This window comes from Lampris incognitus, chromosome 2 (assembly GCF_029633865.1).
Source record: "Lampris incognitus isolate fLamInc1 chromosome 2, fLamInc1.hap2, whole genome shotgun sequence".
Taxonomy (NCBI): Eukaryota; Metazoa; Chordata; class Actinopteri; order Lampriformes; family Lampridae; genus Lampris; species Lampris incognitus.
The window spans coordinates 100,407,576-100,428,509 of NC_079212.1; the positions used below are offsets into that span (position 1 = coordinate 100,407,576).

The following is a 20,934-nucleotide window of genomic DNA, read 5'->3' on the forward strand; positions in this document are numbered from 1 at the left end:
AGACAGAAACAGTCAAATACATACAGACCAAGTTGTAAAACATACATATGCAAGCTTAAATGTATTGCCACACACAGATACCTGTCCCAACACTGACACTATAATAGCGTTAATCATTATACTACTGTATAGAGGATGTAAAGTACTCAGGGGACTAACTTTGCCCCCCTGTAAAGCTTTGCCCCCCCCCCACCAACACACACACACAGATCTGTGAACAGGAGTGATATGGCTTTGAACCCAGTTGCTCTACTTTCATTTAGGGTGACACGTCTTGGAAGCTGTTAAAAAAAAAAATGAGGCCACTGCCAACACCACCCTCCATTCAGTTTTACTAGACATCTGTTTTGCTGCTATGAAGTATCAGTTGAGGAATCTGAAGGAAGCCATTTTGAATGGCCCCAGTAGGAAATTTTTTGGCCCACAGATGGATTCTGGGTAAAATGAATCTCCCTTTCTTGCATGACGCTGTCTCTTTTATCGCCACCATCATCTCTAATCAATGATACATCAGCATTGACGTCATAACCATCCTTAGATTACGTCAACATTTTTACACTTCTGTGCCAATAACTCAACTCGAGGAAAAATAATAAAGCTCATGCAACGTTTCTTTTTTTTTTTTACATTTTCCCCCTTTTTCTCCCTAATTGTATTCGGCCAATTACCCCGCTCTTCCGAGCCGCCCCAAAATCTGAGTACCTCTTTACATAGGTGCTTACTTTTTTTGAGGCCTGCTGAGTTATCCGTCACTTGACGATGACTCCCCAGGGGAGGATTCTTCCTCTCTCACCTTGTGAGACAATCACCCTTTCTATATGCTAAGTACCCTTGTAGTACTGGTCTATGTCGGTATTCAGTGTTAATTCATTTGCATTGTTTTCACCTTGCTGTTGGAGCCAGTAAGTCTGTCACGCTATTGTGAATGAAACTGATACAATCCTGTGAATTTAAACTACGCCCTACATGTATTGCTATTCGCTGTATAAAGAGAATTGTTCATTTGCATTCAGGGAGCCCGTCCATCAGAACAGCTGCAGGCCGCTGGTGTGTCTCGCCCGCAGCCACAACATTAAAGCCAACTGAACCGTTCACCCTACAAGTGCCGACTTTGAGAATTTATTTTGCTGTCGGACAATTCTTCCACACTAGGCTTTGCAAACACACTTTGCCCTGGGACTAAATATACCTGTCACTAAAATTAAAATAATGTTGACATCAGCAGCATGCTGAATGTGACTGGCAGGCTATTGAAACGGTACCTTTTGGGGCCTATTGTCATGGCGACCTACCTGGAGCAAGTAGTAGAGGCCCCAGGCCAGGATTACGATGTAGTAAATGTTTAGCAAGGACACGATCACAATGGAGGCATAACCAATACCTGGAGGCAGGAAAGAGAGAGAGAGAGAGATTAGAGGTGGAGCAAGAGAAGCACTGAAGAGAACAAGGGGAGGCACATTTAGCTGAATTATTTTGTCTTGCATCTGCCAGCAATAGGAAGTATGTGTGTGTGTGTGTGTGCGTGCGTGTGCGTGCGCCTGTCCAATACTCCAAGCACACACAAAGCAAATGGAGCCACTAATCTGATTGAATGTACCACAACGTCACTGGCCATCTGTGTATAAGAGTTTGAGGAAAAAAAGGGAGTCTGTGTGTGTGTGTGTGTGGGTGTGTGTGTGGTTTGGTGGTCTCTTGCATGTTGAAGTTGGAGTCTGTATTAACTCTTTTAACCGCAGTCATCCCTTTTTAAATGTTCAGCTAATTAACAACTGCCAAGCATTTGCTTCTACAGACTCACACACAAGCTCTTTCTTTTTCTTCATCATTCTCCCTCTCTCTCTCTCTCTCCCACACACACACACACACAGACATGCACGCACGCACACACTTCACACAAATCACATGGAACAGTGCTGATCAAACAAACAGATTTGTCCTCCATGATGTCATATCCTGTGCTTATCCAGCGACCTGAATCGACCCTGCCCTGTTGGTTTAGACGTACGTTTACATTTTTTCTCTGGTCATATCTGCTGCCCTTTAGACAGCCAGCACTTTTTTCTTACTGATGTTTCGCTTTCACAAGTCAAAGAGCTACTCGGGGGAAAAAAAACGCCATGTCATTGACAACGTAATTCAAGGTTAGGGCTGAAAATAAAATGAAGCAAAAATTGATAATGTATTCATTTTTTCTTTGTATAAACTCTAAAGAAATAATGATCTATCAGTGCTAATGCATTGATAGATGTATTAAATCTCTTGCAGGTTAATTCTACTACATCTGCTGCTGTACATGTAGCTAATAGCCCTGTTCACATCTGCCTACAGTCATCACAAGGATCACAGTGTGTTGTTAACCAGACACGGGGCTGTCAACCGGCTGCCCTTTACTGGGGCAGCTATCAAATAAGTGACTCATTCCTCAACGGACAGTCTATCTACCTACAGGTCCATCCCGCCACCCGTTAACCTAGATTTTGAATCTATTATTAAGCAAGAGGCTGCACTATATATGTTGCCCATGCACGCCCTCATAAACACACCCGTTCACAACCAGAACACGAAGACACATGCTCGCACACACAGCCCTGCAGTCGTCACGCCGTGGCCCGGCTCCCTCGTGTCATATAGAAATCGAAATATCGTGTAGCATGACAGTCTCCGAGGCTCAGTTAACATTGTAATGACTCACTGTAATCCTACAGATGAGCTTTAATCCCATTTAAGGTAGTGGATCAGTGAAATCGCATGTCTCCCTCGCCTTTTCCTCTTATCTTACGCCTCTTTCCCTCTTGCCCCTCCCTCTCCCTCTTTTCCTTTTACTGCCTCTTTCATGATTGCCCGTCTTTTCGTTCTGTGTCTGCCAGCGTTTCTCCTCCTCTCTCCCCTCTCGCTGCAATCTGGCTCTTTTTCTATTTGTTATGGCTCTCTCTCTCTTCCTTGTCTCTTCTTTTTCCTCGCTGCTTTCCCCTCTCTCGAGCCCTCATCATCTTCTCTCGCTCGCTCTCTAATTTCCTCTCATCCTTTACCCCTCCCACTTGTCTTTCCTTCTTCTCTCCCAGTCCTCTCAAGCTCCCCCCCATTCGCTGTCCATTTTCTCTCCTCCTTTCTTTGTCTCTTTTCTCTTTCTCATTTTTTTATCCATCCTCTTTTCTCCTCTCTTTCTGTCTCTTTCTCTTTTGCAAATGTGTTGCTGGGCTGTTGTCATGGCAACGTGCAATTCAGCACACTCTGTACACCCTGGCCTTGTCTCAGGGGTTCCCGGAGCAGTGTGTGTGTGCGTGTGTGCTTGTGTGTAAAAACATACAGGGGGAAGAGAAGAAACAGAGATGGAAGAAGACAAAGAGAAGCGGAAAGACAAAGGGCAAGGGCAAGAAAATTATTAAAGGCTAAATGGACGAGTTAGAAGAGAAAAGACAGATAAGGTGTGAGTCATACGGTACGTGTGTGCGTGCGCGTATATGCATGTGTGTAAAACAGACACAGGGAAAGAGAGAAGAGATGAATACCGAAGATGACGAGAGGTGGAAAGCGAGCAAGAGCAAGAAAACGTTTGGGAGATGTAGGACAGGGGAGAGGAGAAATTAGTGAACGATAAGGTGTGAGTCGTACAGTGTGCGTGTATGTGTTGACACGTGTTTACGAATTTGCGCATGCAAGAGCTTGACTGTGTAAATGTGTGCGCTTGTACACGGGTGCATGTGTGCCTGTGTGTATGAGAGCCAGGGGGAGCTAGAGAGGGGTCATCGTGTGTGCTAATGAGTAGTGTGTCGTAATGGTATGAATGCTGAAGCGGAGTCAGAGGGAAGTACAGAGATCCCACTCGGCAGATGGAGACACACTGCTGAATACATTAGTGTTATTTGGCTGCTAGCTAACAGGAAGATGAGGGGAGGGGAGAGGAGAAGTGAGGAGAGGGCCTAGGGGAGTTAGCTCTGACGGAGAATGGAGAGGAGCTGGGCAGCAGAGGCGAAGAGAGAAGAGAAGAGAAAGAAGGAGAGACTGGATGAGAGGGGATGTGGATGGGTGAGGAGAGGAGGTAGAACGGGGCTGTGAAGGTGAGAGGAGAACATGACACTAAGACAAGGGGAGTACACAGGGAAATAAATGACGTGAGAAATCACGAAAGGTGAGTAAGGAAGAATAAAGGGAACAAAAAAGAGTCATAGATGAGAAATAAGGAACAGTCAGTCAGAAAAACTGGTTGAAGGAAGAGAAAAGATGAGCAGGGGCACAGTGGAGTGGAAGAGGGAGGTGAAGGGCGAGGTATGGATGAGTGGAGAAATGAGAGGAGAGTAAAGAGAGAGGAGTGGAGGAGCTGGTGTGCATGCTGCTCTGTTTGCCTAGTAACTGTAGGCAGAATAAGGTCAAAGCTGGCTGAGCCACACTCGTATCCACTTTCAGACGAAGGATCACGCACAAGCTCATTCTCTACGTTTCAACAGTTTTTGGACAGTCAGCTAGGCTCGTCGGTGTTGTCGTTAATCCTACTGACGTATTTAGAGAGAACGATTACAGACAAAAAGGCTATGAAGAATCTGTACTTGTAACTCTACCATTCGCATTTGCTTACGTTTTTTTTTTTTGGTCATGGTATCTAAACTGAATATTGTCCAGTCTGTCTCTATCGTTCCCCAGTCACACGTTTGGAAAGCCAAGGGGTATGAAGAGAAGAGACACCTTCATATTACTTTTTTTAGAGAGGGAATATGAGTAATATACATACACAGATATTTGGAAACCAAGGCGCTTGATTACCACCAACAAATACCACTCGTGATTTTCAGTTCTCTTACTTATGCAACCCTGCTGGTCAGAATCAGTGAGAGATATTTTTCCGTGTACTCTTTTCATTGAAGTGACGACAATGCTATCATTAACTGAGGCGGAGACAAGGTATAAGGGGGTACTTGCCGGTAAAGATGGGGCAGAGCTTCTCCCAGCAGGTGATGCCACCCTCGGAGGTAAACTGACCCAGGGCGACCTCCAGGAAGAAGACTGGCAGACCCCCGCCAAACAGGAAGATGAAGTAGGGGATGAGGAACGCACCTGACAGGGAGGAAGAGAGAGGGGTTGGGGGGTGGGGGACAAAGTAAAGAATGGTAAATAACAAGATGAGTTAAAAGAAGAAAAGGCATGCCAAGTTCTAAACATCAAAGCGTGTGTATTTACATTTAATCAACCCATTTTTTTTAATATCATGTGTTCTCATTACGCACAAACAACCATGATTACCATGAATCTGGATGTAGGAAAATGATGGTAATTAGAATACATTAAAGTTGGGTTTAGTGACTTTCTGACCGCTGGATGTCAGATGGTGGTGCTACGGAGATTCCTAAACACAGTCACAGCTGAGCTGCTCTTCGTCCCTCCCGTCCTGTCTCTATGGTGGCCGCAAGGTAACAAACGATGTGTTTGTGATCAATTTTTTCAGCTGGATAGTGCTCACAGAGAAGTGAAAAGTTGTTGTTTGCTCATACACAGTTATTTGCTCATTTGTTACCCTAACTGGCCAGCAGCCATACCAACATGTACCCTGGTTCTGTGGAATAGCTAAGCAGGTGTGGGCTTGGATGGGAGACCTCCTGGGAAAAGTTGAGTTATTGCTGGAAGTGGCGTTGGTGGGCCAGTAGGGGACAGTCTTCCCTCTGGTCCTAATAAAAATCTAAAAAAATCCAATACCCCAGTGCAGTGATGGGGACATTGTACTGTAGGAGATGCCGTCCTTCGGATGAGACATTAAATTGAGGTCCTGACTCACTGTGGTCACTAAAGTACCCATGGCACTTAACGCAAAGAGTAGGAGGTCCCCTGGTGTCCTGCCAAAATTCACAACCTGGCTCTGTCTATCTGACCACCTAATCATCCTCTGTGTAACTGGCTCAATGACTCCTCCCCCTTCACCTCAAACTGATGTGTGGTGAGCGTTCTGGCACAAAGTGGCTGCCGTGCATCACCCAGGTGGGTGCTACACATTGGTTGTATGTTGAGCCGAATCTCCCCCCCCCCCCCTTCACTGTGAAGTGCTTTGGGTATCAAGGTAAAGTGCTAGATAAATGTAATCCATTATTACTAACTTGCTCACTTCATATTTCTATGTTATCATCCCTGCTTCATCTCCTCTCAGCAGGCTTCACCTTAGACCATGTTCTCATCTTCTGAGTTGCAAGCAGCTTATCCATGGTTGTATGGAGGTGCTCTTCAAGACCAGAAGTAATGCATTGGGCTAAAAGTTAAGAAATACTATAGACTGGTGTGTTGATTCTCAGTGCGACCGGCAATACTGGCAATCCTTTGACATTAAAATGTGTGATCTGATTCATTATTAATATCACACATATGGCTTAGTGCAGCCTTTAGCAACAAAGTGAGCCTGATAATGCAAAGCAATAAAGATAAAGTTGCAATGTTGAACCAAACCAGTTGACTTTCAAAATGTTTCTGACAGTTGAGCTAATAAGTGTAGGGCCGCTGGTTCAAATCCCACAAGTGAATGATTGAGACAGGGAGGTAAATGTGCATGCCCTTGACCATTCCCACCCGATCGACCCCCCCCCCCAAAAAAAACGCTTATAAGTGTATTTGTGACTGTGATACAAGACAGCATTTAAAAGTCTGTGCATTGTTAAAATTAGATACATATTTCTTGTGTAACTGAGGGTTTGATAATCATCTCAAACATCCTTACCTCCACCATTCTTATAGCAGAGGTACGGAAAACGCCAGACGTTCCCTAAACCGACAAATCCGCCAGCAACTGACAGGACAAAGTCCAACTTGCTGGCCCACTTCTCTCGCTGAGGGTGCTTCCCCTCTGCCTCGTCCTCGGGCCTGGTGCCGGGGCTCTTCCCAGGAGAGGGCTTCAGAGTGTCCTTGTGAAAGTCTTTCAGGCACTGAAGTTTCTCTTTCTGAGCCATTCTGCAGAGAAAAGACAAACAGACACAATGTCTAATGAGACGTGGCTCCAATTGGATCAACTGATATCAGGGTTTAAGTGGCGAAGAAATGCTAACACCTGGGGAAGCATTTTTAAAAAGTCAGGAGACCTTTTTTTTCTCCATATTTAACCGATTCTGCTACACGGCAAACCTTACAAAACCTTTTTTGTTTCGATGAAATCCGTAGGTTTTATGGCAGTTCAAATTTTAAACAAATTGTGCAACATTCTTAATAAGTGGCGAATACCTTAATGTTGGCATACATAATCGTCTACATTATAGATGTTACTAATCAAGTTTTTTTCCCTTAAAATTAATTAATAGCAGTTTTGATATGAACTCTTCAACTGTTTCTGAGTTCAAATTTAACAGGAAGACGTTCCCCTCAAGGCTCCAGTCTTTTGGTAATAACAACGCTGACTGATTATTCCATGTGATTATTCTGTCTATTCTGACCCATTTCCACCGAGCTTTTTAAAGCACTGCCCCTAGGCCAGCTTTTCTCAAAAGCTACTGTGGTAGTGCTAAAATGATGAAGTTTAAATGGATATTTGGCTCTGGCCGAAATGACTGTTGTTAAATTTTGGCAGTTTGCACTTAATAAAGTGCAAAATTTGTCTTTGAGCTTTAGTGACCTCCTTAAATTTATTAGTTACACTACAAGAACACTGTCTGTATGCATACTCAGTAATCCAGGTAAGAAAATCAAAGAAAGCTGAATTAGTTCATATGGACACGTTTATTGACAGATACGTTTCATCACTCACCTAAGTGATCTATCATCAGTCTCTACTGACTGCAGGTACCCCCCCCCATAAATAATACAGTGGCATAACAACCAAAACCAACGATCATTTTCACATGCAAATAGGCATGACCATTAACTAGAGTTACAATGGCCATGTGTACTATTCACAGAGGATGGTCATGGCAGTTTGCATATTAAACTGATTGGTGGTTTCGATCGTTATGCCACTGTATTGTTTATAAGGGTGGGGATACCTGCAGCCAGTTGAGACTGAAGAGCTCACTTAGATGAGTGATGAAACGTTTCCGTAACACTTTCTATTAAGCTTGTATCTATAACGCCCTATAAGCATCTATAACACCCATACTTTCCTATAATGTGTATTACAATGACTAACGGCTATGGCTGAGGACTGTGAAATAGCACTGAAGTCTCATGCATCTCTACAAAACTTAAGCAAAACAAGTTGGCTATGATGCATTATGACATTTGACAGATAAACAGGCTAATGATGACATATTTATAATGCATAAATCTGTTTTAAATTGACAGTGTATCATAAAGGGGGTTATGAGGTGTTGTGAGGGCGTATACATGGTTATAATGAATCTTACAATGACTTATAGCTACACTTATAGGGTGTTATAGATGCTTATAGGGCGTTATAGATGCAAGCTTCATAGAATGTGTTACCAACGTTTCTGTCAGTAAACGTTGTATCCAGATGAACTGATTCAACTTTAACTGATGTAAGAACACTGGCCAAATATCTTGGTGCTTAAATGTCCTCCGTCTGTGTGTTTTTCAGAGCCCTCCAGCAGCACTTTATCTCCGTAAAGCCTGATATATATTTTGAATCATGACATTAGCACATACACTGCTCAAAAAAATAAAGGGAACACATAAGCAATGCAATGTAGCTCCAAGTCAATCACACTTTTGAGATATCAACCTGCCCAGTTAGGAAGCAACACTGATTTGTGAATCAATTTCACCTGTTGGTAAATTGTCTAATTTCCACCTGGTGGAAATTAGACAATTTGCAAGACAACTCCTATAAAAGGAATGGATTTGCAGGTGGTGGCCACAGACCATTTGCCTGTCCTCATCTTTTCTGGCCGATCTTTGGTTAGTTTTTCATTTTGCTAGTGCCCTCACCACTAGAGGTGGCATGAGGCGGTATCTGCAACCTACAGAAGTTGCTCAGGTAGTGCAGCTCATCCAGGATGGCACATCAATGCGTGCTGTGGCAAGAAGATTTGATGTGTCTCCCAGCACAGTGTCCAGAGCATGGAGGAGGTACCAGGAGACAGGCCAGTACACCAGGAGACGTGGAGGGGGCCGCAGGAGGACAACAACCCCGCAGCAGGACCGCTATCTGGTCCTTTGTGCAAGGAGGAACAGGAGGAGCACTGCCGGAGCCCTACAAAACGACCTTCAACAGGCCACTAATGTGCAGGTTTCTGCTCAAACAGTGAGAAACAGAATGCATGAGGATGGTATGAGGGCCCGACGTCCACAATTGGGGCCTGTGCTCACAGCCTAACACCGTGCAGCCCGATTGACCTTTGCCAGAGAACATCTTGGTTGGCAGATTCGCCATTGGCGCCCTGTGCTCTTCACAGATGAGAGCAGGTTCACACTGAACACATGTGACAGACATGAGAGAGTCTGGAGACGCTGTGGAGAACGTTCTGCTGCCTGCAACATCCTCCAGCATGACCGGTTTGGCGGTGGGTCAGTGATGGTCTGGGGAGGCATATCCTTGGAGGGCCGCACAGACCTCTACGTGCTAGCCAGAGGTACCATGACTGCCATTAGGTACCGGGATGAGATCCTCAGACCCATTGTCAGACCATATGCTGGTGCAGTGGGCCCTGGGTTCCTGCTCATGCATGACAATGCTCGTCCTCATGTGGCCAGAGTGTGTCAGCAGTTCCTGTATGTCGAGGGCATTGATGCTATGGACTGGCCTGCACGTTCCCCAGACCTGAATCCAATCGAGCACCTCTGGGACATCATGTCTCGTACCATCCGCCAACGCGATGTCGCACCACAGACTGTCCAGGAGTTGACCGATGCCCTGATCCAGGTCTGGGAGGAGATCCCTCAGGAGACCATCCGTCGTCTCATCAGGAGCATTTCCAGACGTTGTAGGGAGTGCATACAGGCACGTGGAGGCCACACACACTACTGAGCCTCATTTTGAATCGTCTTGAAGAATTTCCACAGAAGTTGGATCAGCCTATATTCTCATTTTCCACTTTGATTTTGAGTATGATTCTGAATCCAGACCTTAATGGGCTAATGATTTTGATTTCCATTGATCATTCTTAGGTTATTTTGCTCTAAACACATTCCTCTGTCTAATAAATAAAGATTTTCGGCTGAAATATTTCATTCATCGAGGTCTATATTGTGTTTTTAGGTGTTCCCTTTATTTTTTGAGCAGTGTATATAAATGTAATTATTATTACTATTATTAGCTCATACATATGTATCACTATTATATTCCACACATTAGTCATGAAAGTTAAAGTAACATATAAAGAGTAGTTGCTTAAATTTAAATTAGATTAAGATTAGAGGAGAGGTGATGTGATGTGGTACAGTTGGGGAGGGTGACATAAGAAACGTGTCGAACAGATAGGCGTTCAGCCTACAATGTCGTGTGTTCATTAGTGTGGTAGACGACAACAACGGCACCAGTGGAGGAAATTCAAACACGTGGCCTCTGAATGAGTGGAAAGAGCATTAATTTCTTTAATAAGAATCGGTTAATCTTCCTTGATTGTACAGCACTGCTCATCCACAATTTTGCGCCATTATCGTGATGTTTAAGCACACACTGTTTAACTAATGTAACAAATCCCCCTTAAGCTCAGCACTACAAAGTGGCCTTGGTTTCCATGCTGGGCCTTGTGGCTTGGCTCTGCTTTTACAGCCAGCAAGGTTTGAATGAGAGCAGCGTGTCACAAAGGAGATGAATTGGCTCCGCTTGATCATTTGATAAATTGTTTTTGTACGAGGTCACATCATTGCATAACCGCAACAATACCTCACACTTTCCCTTTTCTATCCTCCTCTCAGTCTCTCTTTACCTCTCTCTCGCTCGCTCTCTCTCTCTCCTCCCTCTCGCTAGGCATCCCGATTCAGTTATACTTCATTTGATTTATTTATTTTACTAATACACTATGCAACATTCAACTTGAGTATTTGTTTCCAGGGTAACCAATGAACTCATCTTCTACTGAGATCAGTCTCAGTGCAGATTATCCAACGTAACAAAACTGGTTCATGGCGCTGACATGCCACTGAATCAGGCATATACATAGTGTACGCGTGAGGAATGAAATTTCACGACATGAAATTGAAACCGGATTCTGACTGCTGTTTTCCAGCCCTCTTTAGCTAACGTTTGGTTCCAAGAAGTAGTTAGTGCAAGTGAAGGCAGCCAGCTGTAGGTTGTGTTCACAAACCCAGAGCTGGAGAGAGTGTGTGTGAGAGAGAGAGAGAGAGAGAGAGAGAGAGAGAGAGAGAGAGAGGAAACTTCTCAGGTGGTTTTATCTTCTCAGTCACAATACGCTTACAGTTTGTAACTATGGCAACAATCTCAGTCCTGCCTCTCTCTCTAAACCACTAGGTCAAAGCCTCCATCTTCTGCTGGTCTCACTTTCCCAGTAAAAGAGGGTCAAAGAGATATGAGCTTCACAAACAGGGCCACCTGAAACAATGCAGGGGCCTTATCTTGTAGATAATGTAGATAGAGAGGTTTGAAGAATTATTTATGGGCGCTTAGCACGCAACCGATGTAGTAAAATGTGTAATAGATACAATTACATAAACCTATAACTATTTGCTTAAAAATCAATTAAATCTATATGATCGAACAGCACTCCACTTTACATGTGTCAGATGCAGCCACATTAAAACTTTTTTCCTACCTGACTACTCGCAGATTAACAAAACAAACTGATAAGACAACTTGGCCATATGTACATATCTACTATTAACTAACAGAGTCAGACATAAGTCAGAAAAAGAGACTGCCTGTACTTACATCTCCCTCATTGCTGTCTACAGTGTTGTGTGACACTTTTAACTGTAGATTCAGTCAGAATTTAAGTGTTGTCCCCTCTGCTTTCCTATTCTCCTGCCATCCTTACCCTTACCACTCACTGCTGGCTGCCCTTTCTTTGACTGCCATCAGATCTGAGATCAGTTTGATTAGCAGACAGTGCTTAGGGAGGCAGTTCTGTAACGGCATCATCACAGGTCAGAGTCCCATATTAGACAAGGTGAATCTATTTAGCAGCAATGTGTCACGCTGAGGTGCCCTTGAGCAAGACCCTACTGTCTCTTTGTGATTTGCTCTGGATGAAGATAGCAGGGAAACATGTTTAAAACAGTTTAAAATGCAAATTAGGAGTCCCCCCCCTTTTTGTTTTCTCCCTAATTGTATCCGGCGTATTACCCCACTCTTCCAACCCCTCTGCCGATCCGGGCAGGGCTGCAGACTACCACATGCCTCCTCCGATACATGTGAAGTCGTTTCCACTTCTTTTCCCCTGAAAGTTTCGCCAGGGAGATGTAGCGTGTGGGAGGATCACACCATTCCCCCCCCCCCCAGTTCCCCCTCCCTCCCTGAACAGGCACCATGACTGACCAGAGGAGGCACTAGTGCAGCAACCAGGACACATACCCACATCCAGCTTCCCACCCGCAGACACGGACAATTGTGTCTGTAGGGATGCCCGACCAAGCCTAAGGTAACACGGGGATTCGAACCGGTGATCCCCATGTTGGTAGGCAACGGAATAGACCGCCACGCCACCCAGATGTCCCAGGAGTTATTTTGAAGTAAACATTATTTGCAAGTTAATTTAAGTTAATAAGGAGTAAGTATGGGGTAAAAATACCTGGTCAGGTAAAGCCCATCCGGATGATTTAGAAATTGTCATTTTGTTATATTTAACACATCAAGTTTTAGGACTTGGAATTAATTTTTTTTTTAATCTCAAAATTTAGTTATTTAAATAACACCTACAAAAAAACAACACTTTTTTGTTTTTTTGCAATGTGCCACTGTTCAAGTTCAGTGCATAGAAATTGGCCTCGTTCTTAACCAGATGAATAAATGTCACCATTCAGTGAAGACTGTGCAACCAGTCGTGACTTAATACAATTTCAACAGCGCTGCTTCTTTTTTATTTCTATTTTGTCACTACTGTTCAGCAACCATTACAAAGAAATATAGCTGCAAGCAGCGATGGGGGGGGGGCAAGCAAGGGGTGCAACCACATCCTCGCATCAATGCGTTGCTGAGATATGCTCTGATTTCCTGTTTGACGGTTTCACCGCCGATTCAAATTGGCAATGACAGACGGACGATTTCGTAAGTCAAAAATTCCATCTGACAACTTTTGTGATGCTTGGCCCGAAGCTCATCTCTGCCAAGTTTGGTGAAGATTGGGCAACTTTGTGGCCTATATTTAAATATATCTAAAAAAAAGAAGTTCAGATTGTTACATTGTTTCACAAGAAGTCGGCGAACACTTGGATGTATTGTGTGTCTGAGTAGCGTGAGAATTGAGGCCGTTACTGCGATTTAAACTTGGCAGGAATTTGTTAGAGTTGGAGTGAGCCATATATGGTCATGTAATGTTAGTCTATGGGACGCGCAACCTCCAAACAAACGCTCGTATCACGAAAACGATAGACTTTAGGTAGGTAGATATTTCTTCGTGAGTGGCTCAACAAGTATTCCTACGTTTTGATGGGGTTTTTTTTGTGTATGTGCGTGCAAAATTGTGCAAGCAGCGGCAAGTTATAAATCCTTGTGGCAAAAGCACAGATCTGTCCGCCTCGCTCTAAATTCCCATAGGTGACATTAATACCCTTGGGTGAAATTCTAGCTCAAAAACTGGCAAAACCGCCGGGAGAATCCTTCCACAAAGTAACAGCAACTCGAGTGGGGTGGAGCCACTCGAATTGACACAAGAATGACTTTTTTTTTAAGGAAATGCATCATAAGTTAACCGGAAAACGCATTTTTGCTTATCACAGCGCCTCCCAGTGGTCAAATAAATATTTTGTGGCACAACCTCAGCAAGAGTCGATTTACTAAGTTTTGAGTCAACACATCCAACAGTTGCTGAGATATGACCTCAGCTCCTGTTTGGCAGCGTTGCTGTCAATTTTGATTGGCTGCAACGGTCAAACGGTTTTGAACGTCAAAAATCTATATTGTAGCTTTTGTGAGTGTAACCAGGTTAAAATTAATGTTTTTATTTTATTTTGTTTGAGTATGAAATATCACCAAATCCTGTCTGTGTGCTGTTATTTGTGTTTACTACATTTTATTTTATGTCATTATTTACTTTTATGTATGTTTTACAACGACCGTCATATACGTGTGCTGTCGCTTTAAGAGAGAGGTCTTGTGGGTACACGGAAGGGGGGAACACGCAGGACCCCGACACCGGAGGACTCCCCCGTACGCGATATTATGAACCCTACATAGGCCTCGCCAAAATCCCGTTTCTGGCTTTGTCACGTGTGCGCCACCGTAGCAACGCGAAAATATGTTGTTATGGGGTTAGCGCTCATCAAGGAAACGCTGTACACCCACAATTTAACCTGTCTAAGTTATCCACAATCAACATTAATATAATACCAATAACGTATCCAAGGAGCAGAGGCAGACCTTGTAACCTAAAATTGTTAGGTTAGTCAACTTAAGGCTATTCTTTCCCTCACAATCATAATTTCAACCCCATGGTTCACTTTTTAGACGATTCATAAGTTATGTAACTTAATATTTTGATTATTTTTAATCAAAACCAAAAATAATCTAGTCTATTTATTAGATATATGTTCATTTTCAGACAACTAACGTTACTTACCTCCGTTCTGTTGTTGACAGCCAGCAGTCCAAAATTACAAAAGCAGCCAGCTGTCCAAAATTGCGAAAAATACAAAATTACAAAATTGAAGGTAGCTAACGTTAGCTTTGCTTCGCACCGAGTTGATAGATTGTTTCCTTAGCAACGCAGCGGAAATCCGGCGTCCGTTCGCGAGATTTGGGACAGGGTACGGGATTTTGGCGAGGGCTATGTAGGGTTCATAATATCGCCCCCCGTACGTCTCTGACCCATCAGCCCGCAGAAAACATGCCCGCCTCGGCGGCGAAAGTGAGGAAAAAGGAGCTGAACTCCAAGAAAGCGCGAAAGGAAGTTATAGAGCACATTGAGAAAGTTCAACGGCAACTGGATAGGCTGAAAGAGCAGGCCAACGAGGAGATGTTAAAAGTACGACAAAACATGTCGGCCTCGGCGGCGAGAGTGAGTGAAAAGGAGCTGAACTCGAACCAAGACGGAGCAGACAAAACCTCCGAGGAAGAGCTAAAGGACATTATAGGACGCCTTGAGGAAGTTCAACGGGAACTGGATAGGCTGAATGAACGGGCCAGCGAGGAGACCTTAAAAGTAGAACGAAAGTGCGATAAACCCCGTCGGCCGTTCTTTCAGAAGTGGTCAGAACTGATCGCCAAAATCCCAAACCTTCTCAACCATCCAGCAGTATCTGCCCTACTGAGGGTGGAAGACGAGGAGGCACTTGATTACCTGAGCCGAGTGGAGGTGACAGAGTTTGAAGACATCAAGTCAGGCTACAGAATAGATTTTTATTTTGATGGAAATCCGTACTTCGAAAACAAAGTACTTTCCAAAGAGTTTGATCTGAACGAGAGCGGAGACCCATCTTCAAAGTCAACAGAGATCAAATGGAAATCGGGACGGGATCTGACCAAGCGCTCCAGCCAGACACAAAACAAAGTGGGGAGGAAGAGGCGACATGAAGAACCGGAGAGCTTCTTCACCTGGTTCACTGACCGCGCTGATGCTGAGGCTGGAAAGCTGGGAGAAGCCATTAAGGAGGATGACATCTGGCAAAACCCTCTGCTGTACTTGTGTTCTGACACGGATGATGAAGAGGGCGAAGGTGAGGATGATGATGATGATGATGATGATGATGCGAGACTGAGGGCCCCCCACAACACCTGGGGCCCCACCCAACTAGAACACAACGCAGAGCTACTGATGAGAGTGACGGGCGTGCAGCAGGCTGACCAGCATAGAACAGCATAGGACTGCCCCCGTTACATGAGGCTTGGTCTGAGGATCACCTACAGCAAATGTCGTGAAAATCGGACAAAATATGTGGCCTGTGCAAACTGTTTAATCATAAAATCCAATATGGCGGAAATTGACGTTATGGTGTGTATTGAGCTTGGCTTGATGCAAGGACTTCAACGATATCTTATTTTCGAAAATCGGGACATGCGGTTCAAAAGTTACATGCATAAACGTACCTCCAAATTTGATCCATTGGTGGCGCTACAGTGCCGGAGGCATAACCATGTTACTTGTTGAAAAGAATCGTTGCACTGTCCCCAAAAAGTGTGCCAAATTTCACAAATGTTTACCATACTGTTCTAGGGGCTGCCACTGACAACCTAGCCAGAAGAAAATGTTGTGGAATAAGATAACATAGAAACACTTAGGGTGCCAACGCCAGCTGCCCCCACCCCGATAAATAGAAAAGAGAAATAGATTCTGACGAAATTGAACTCAGCTCAAGTAAACCTTCAAGGTCACACACACCCCCCTCGACTTCCTCCTCCCCATTAGGACTATTAAATGGGACTCTGTGATTGGTTGGAGTTTTAAGCGGAGGGATCAGGGTGACGGGCTGTGACGCAACCAGCGCTGTAAATTTCCACCCGGCAGCGAAAGCGAGGACGATACATGAAAAAAGTCACAGAAAACAGAGAGAGAGAGAGAGAGAGAGAGAGAGAGAGAGAGAGAGAGAGAGAGAGAGAGAGAGAGAGAGAGAGAGAGAGAGAGAGAGAGAGAGAGAGAGAGAGAGAGAGAGAGAGAGAAATGGTGACAAAGGGAGAGAATCAGAGTGGGACTTATCCTGTGAGTCAAGAAAAGAAGGGGAGAAAGTGAGAGTAATCCAAAAATGTCTGTCACGTCATGTCTTTCTCCTCCTTACTTTTGCTCTTTTCTGTCTTAATTTTGCTGTCTCACTCCAGCGACAAGACATTTACACTTGGCATTTAGAGAACCAGGAACATGACTAACTTGTGGACAGAGCCAGCCTTTGTCTCTTCGCCTACCCGCTCACACAAACACATACTTGGGTTTTCTAGTTTCTGGGCATTTTAAGACTGAGTTTGCAATACATTGCAATTAGCAAAGACACGTTCTGAACAAAGACCTCTCTTGTGTGCAGCGAAAACAGGAAGTGCTAGCTTTCACAGTTGCCTGAGACGCTTCCTGTGTCAGTCGAGGGTCGGTAAATAGTGGAACGAAGTCATTTTGTGTTTTAAAGAAGTATAAACAAGCCTTAGTGCTGAATTGGAAACCTTTCGAGTTTCAAACTGCATTCGGGTGTTGCGTTCTCTTCAGAAATCACCACACAGGTTGTCTTAAGATAAAGCAAGTTTGCTGAAATGAAGCTGTTCCTCTCCCTCCCATACTCCTATTTATCTTATTATGTTCGTGGTAGTGTAACAAAGTGTTGATGTACCAGTGTTACTAACTAAGCTATTTCATATGCTAGCAACATTTGCTTCCACTTTATTGCCTGCAGTCAATTACTTGCTTGCATAGCAACAAGCCACTATATTCTTTGGTGAAAGAAATTGCAAATAAAAAAAAAATCTTAAAAAAATGTTTTACTTTTGTTGTTTTTTTACTTTCATAGCTGTGATTGCTTTCAGTTCACGTCATTGCTATTCACGATAACATACTCCCTCTCGTGCTGTACTGTGTACAGATACATAACGTATAGATGGAAGGGTTTTGTTGCCTTAATAAAAAATATGAAGACAAACTACCTAGCTAGTTTTCAGTTAATAGAAAGTCATATTTTCAGTTCATATAGCTTAACCTATGTCATAAATTATTTATGCATATAATGTATAAATGCATAGTTAGGTTCACTTCAGTTTTTTTTTTCTAAATTGGTCTGTAAATTGTCCAATCTCTACTGGCTCCAACAGTTAAGACCAAAGTCAGCAATCTCTTTTCAAGATGTGTCAGCAAGGATTTTTTTGTTTTTGTTTTTGTTTCTTGTTTAAAAACAGTTAATAGGAGATGTTCACACTGGCGCTGTTGAAAACCAGGAAGCAATTAAGATTGGTAACCTTGCCTCTCATGGACTCTCAAAGTGATCCAACAACCTCCTGGGATATGAGTATAAAAGAAACTCTTTCATCCATTAAGGTGACAGCCATTAGCATTAAGTGATCGATTGCTACTCACACCTTTGATAACATGTTATCCAAGTGTTGTAGATGTATGGTAGCCTATTGATTCAAATTCCTTTTTTTTTTGTGGATAATTTCACACTTTATTTTCTTGGAGATACAATATTGGAGAGGTTTAATTTGCCTTTTCAAGGATTTAACTTGAGACAAGTTTAAATTAATTAGACGAAACACTGGTTATTTACTGAACTGTACCGAATTACCATTTTTGCTCAGAAGTCATTAGTTCATTTTGCAGCACACTCTTGGTGTTGCATATGTAATTAATTATGCTCTTCATGTTATTGGTCTATTTTTTGCTACTAGAGAGGTCCAGGTTTCTTTTTTCTATTTCTGTCATTATGAGCTCCAACTTTTAACTGCGCTAACAGGGGAGGTGGTTAGAGGAGTCATACACTTGCTTTTTTGTCGCACTAAAAATGTCCCAAATGAGCTCAAACACTGACTAGTATAAGTCTCAGGATGAAATGTATAAGTTGGATATAGCCTAGCGAAAAGTACCGTAATTATTTGGCTCTCTATTAAACGTAAGTCAGTGACAGCTTTAAGACCTCATATAAACTGAAGCCTGTTAATTTTGAAAAATAAAGGATGGGCTATACGTCACACACAAGCCAACAACTTTACGATATTGGAGACATGTTCTGAAAGGTTTCAACCTTCTGGCTACAAAAAGCTAGCAGGTCTGAACTTATTCCTGCAAATAAATATAAAAATATGGTCATGTTACCAACCAAAACATTAATGCCTGTTATATTTTACAAAGACGGCGGCATTTTTGGATATACATGCATACATATATGTATGTATATGTAGTGTGTGTGTGTGTGTGTGTGTGTGTGTGTGTGTGTGTGTGTGTGTGTGCAGACATACATAACGTTTGTTAACGATGTTATCCTGCTAGCGAGGACATGGACTCCATTAAGCCTGTGATACACTTATCATAACAACAGAAGGAAATGGTCTAAGTAGTTTAACTCCCGGAGGAGGCAGGTAGATGAATTAATGTGAATAACAAAGTTGTCTGCAAGGAACAAGTGATTCATTGAGAAAGAGGGGGCAAAAGAGGAAGATGTGAGTAAATGAGTGAAGCAAAAACATTGCTAAATAAACAAACCATGCGCTCAGTCAAGCCTCCCACATTAAAAAACAGTTTCATTTTACTCAAAAAATAGTGATAATGTTCAGAACTGGCAACTGGAAGCTCCCCTGCAAACAGCTGCAATATAGTGGTTGGAAGTGTTGTTCTTGTATCACTGCCTCCACAAACTCCCTCCGGAGAATTACACTGGCCGTGGGAACAACACTAACTGTAGAGCGATTTAAGACACAGGCCAAAACCACAGTGTAAAACATAAAGACCCATTGTGTGGTGGTATTTTTATGTTAGTGTATGTGCATGTGTGTATGTGTGTGTGTGTATGCTCACTGGACCAGATTCTGTGCTCTCTATGTCTTCAGACCCCAGCTAGTGCCATGTGACACACACACACACACACACACACACACACACACACACACACACAAACTCCCTGACCGCTTACATAACATGTTTCCTATTTTAAAACCATGTACGTTTACAATGAGTCGCCCATTACAATTCACTCCCCTTTCTCTTAATCCCCCACCTCTCCCCCCACCCCAATACAGACTTCTCATTCTGATCCTCCCTCCGTTCCCCCTGGACCTACTTCTTCCCTCCCACCGCCTTGTCTCTGTTGTCTTCCTCCCCCTTCCCTACCCCCCGCCTCAACTCCATTCCCCTTCATGTTTTCTTCTCATCCTCTTCTGTACCTCTGTTGTCCTCTACAGTCCTCAACTCCCTTTCTTTTACCTCCTCATCCTATCATCTAACTGACTCATCCCACTCCTTTCTTCACCACCCTCTTTTCAGCTTTTTTCCCCCCCACTCCTCCTATCTCTCTCCCCTATCCATCCATCCATCCATCCATCCATCCATCCATGTGTTATCTTAACCGCTTATCCTGTTCTCAGGGTCGCGGGGATGCTGGAACCTCTCTCCCTCTCTGCCCCTAGTAAGCACATTGTCCACCTACTCTCCACTCCCACAGTATTAACCATAGCTCTCTACTCCTCCTCTCACCTTCTCCTCCTTTCCCTCTTTTACCCCTATCAAATTCATCTTTCTGTTTTCCTCCACCCCCCACCCCCCCCTCTCTCTGCAAGCTAGAAGTTCTGAGGGGTGTTGATGGTTTGAGAGAGTTTGGCATCAGATTTAACAGGAGATGGCATCCTTTGAGATATCATGTTTATTTATTCAACACAGGGTTTGGATCATACTTGAACCCTGTGTCACAGTAGATGAGATTCAAGTTGGCTGTGGGAGTGCAGAACTGTCATATTAATTTTTCCCATGCCTCCTAAATGAATAAGGTGGTAGCTGTGTTTCTGAAGAAGGAGCACTTTGTCAATCAGCTTTTTGAGAGTAGAGTCTTTGTATGGCATGTTTTGCCCCATGCTATACATTCGCCAGTGGTGACTCTTTCTGGAGTTCCAATATCCCCAATGAATTGCCGGCACATTCTAGGAACACCTCTTTCTCCAAAGCCAAGACCAGAGAAAAAGTGCAGCATCAAGAAAACACTACAAAAGACACTGAATGTGGTCTCCAATTCTTTAGATTTGGTAGGGATAAGCTGTTGCACAGAAAGAGACCATAGTTTATCTCGTTCATGTAAGAACCTGGATGTTTAGAGTTTGGTATACCACCATCAAGGATATGGATGCTACAATGTTTTTTCTTCTTTTGCTTGGAGAAACCAGCAACAGGAAGGAAGCTGTAGGCAGAGGGATAACAGGCCCTGCAAGAGGACTGTGATGCCCAGTGCACTGTGTGCAGTGTGAGCTCCTTGTTGCTGAGAGGGTAAGCCTGGACAGAGACTTCAGCC

At 43.5% G+C, this 20,934-nt stretch overlaps 2 protein-coding genes across 2 annotated transcripts in view; one reads left to right on the plus strand and one right to left on the minus strand.

Moving 5' to 3' along the window:
• The window catches only part of LOC130106696 (sodium- and chloride-dependent taurine transporter-like), a 59,241-nt gene that overhangs the window by 21,985 nt on the left and 16,322 nt on the right, over positions 1-20,934 (minus strand). The window contains exons 2-4 of the mRNA XM_056272909.1: positions 6,692-6,921; positions 4,915-5,049; positions 1,293-1,381 (exon numbers count right to left, since the gene is read on the minus strand). Of these exons, the coding sequence (XP_056128884.1) occupies positions 1,293-1,381; positions 4,915-5,049; positions 6,692-6,920 (453 nt within the window). The 5' untranslated portion in view covers position 6,921. The remainder of the gene's footprint in view (positions 1-1,292; positions 1,382-4,914; positions 5,050-6,691; positions 6,922-20,934) is intronic.
• LOC130131146 (protein SET-like) lies at positions 15,012-19,497 on the plus strand. The gene is made up of 2 exons (XM_056300893.1): positions 15,012-15,747; positions 19,487-19,497. The coding sequence occupies exons 1-2, from the start codon at positions 15,012-15,014 to the stop codon at positions 19,495-19,497; spliced, it is 747 nt and encodes a 248-aa protein (XP_056156868.1).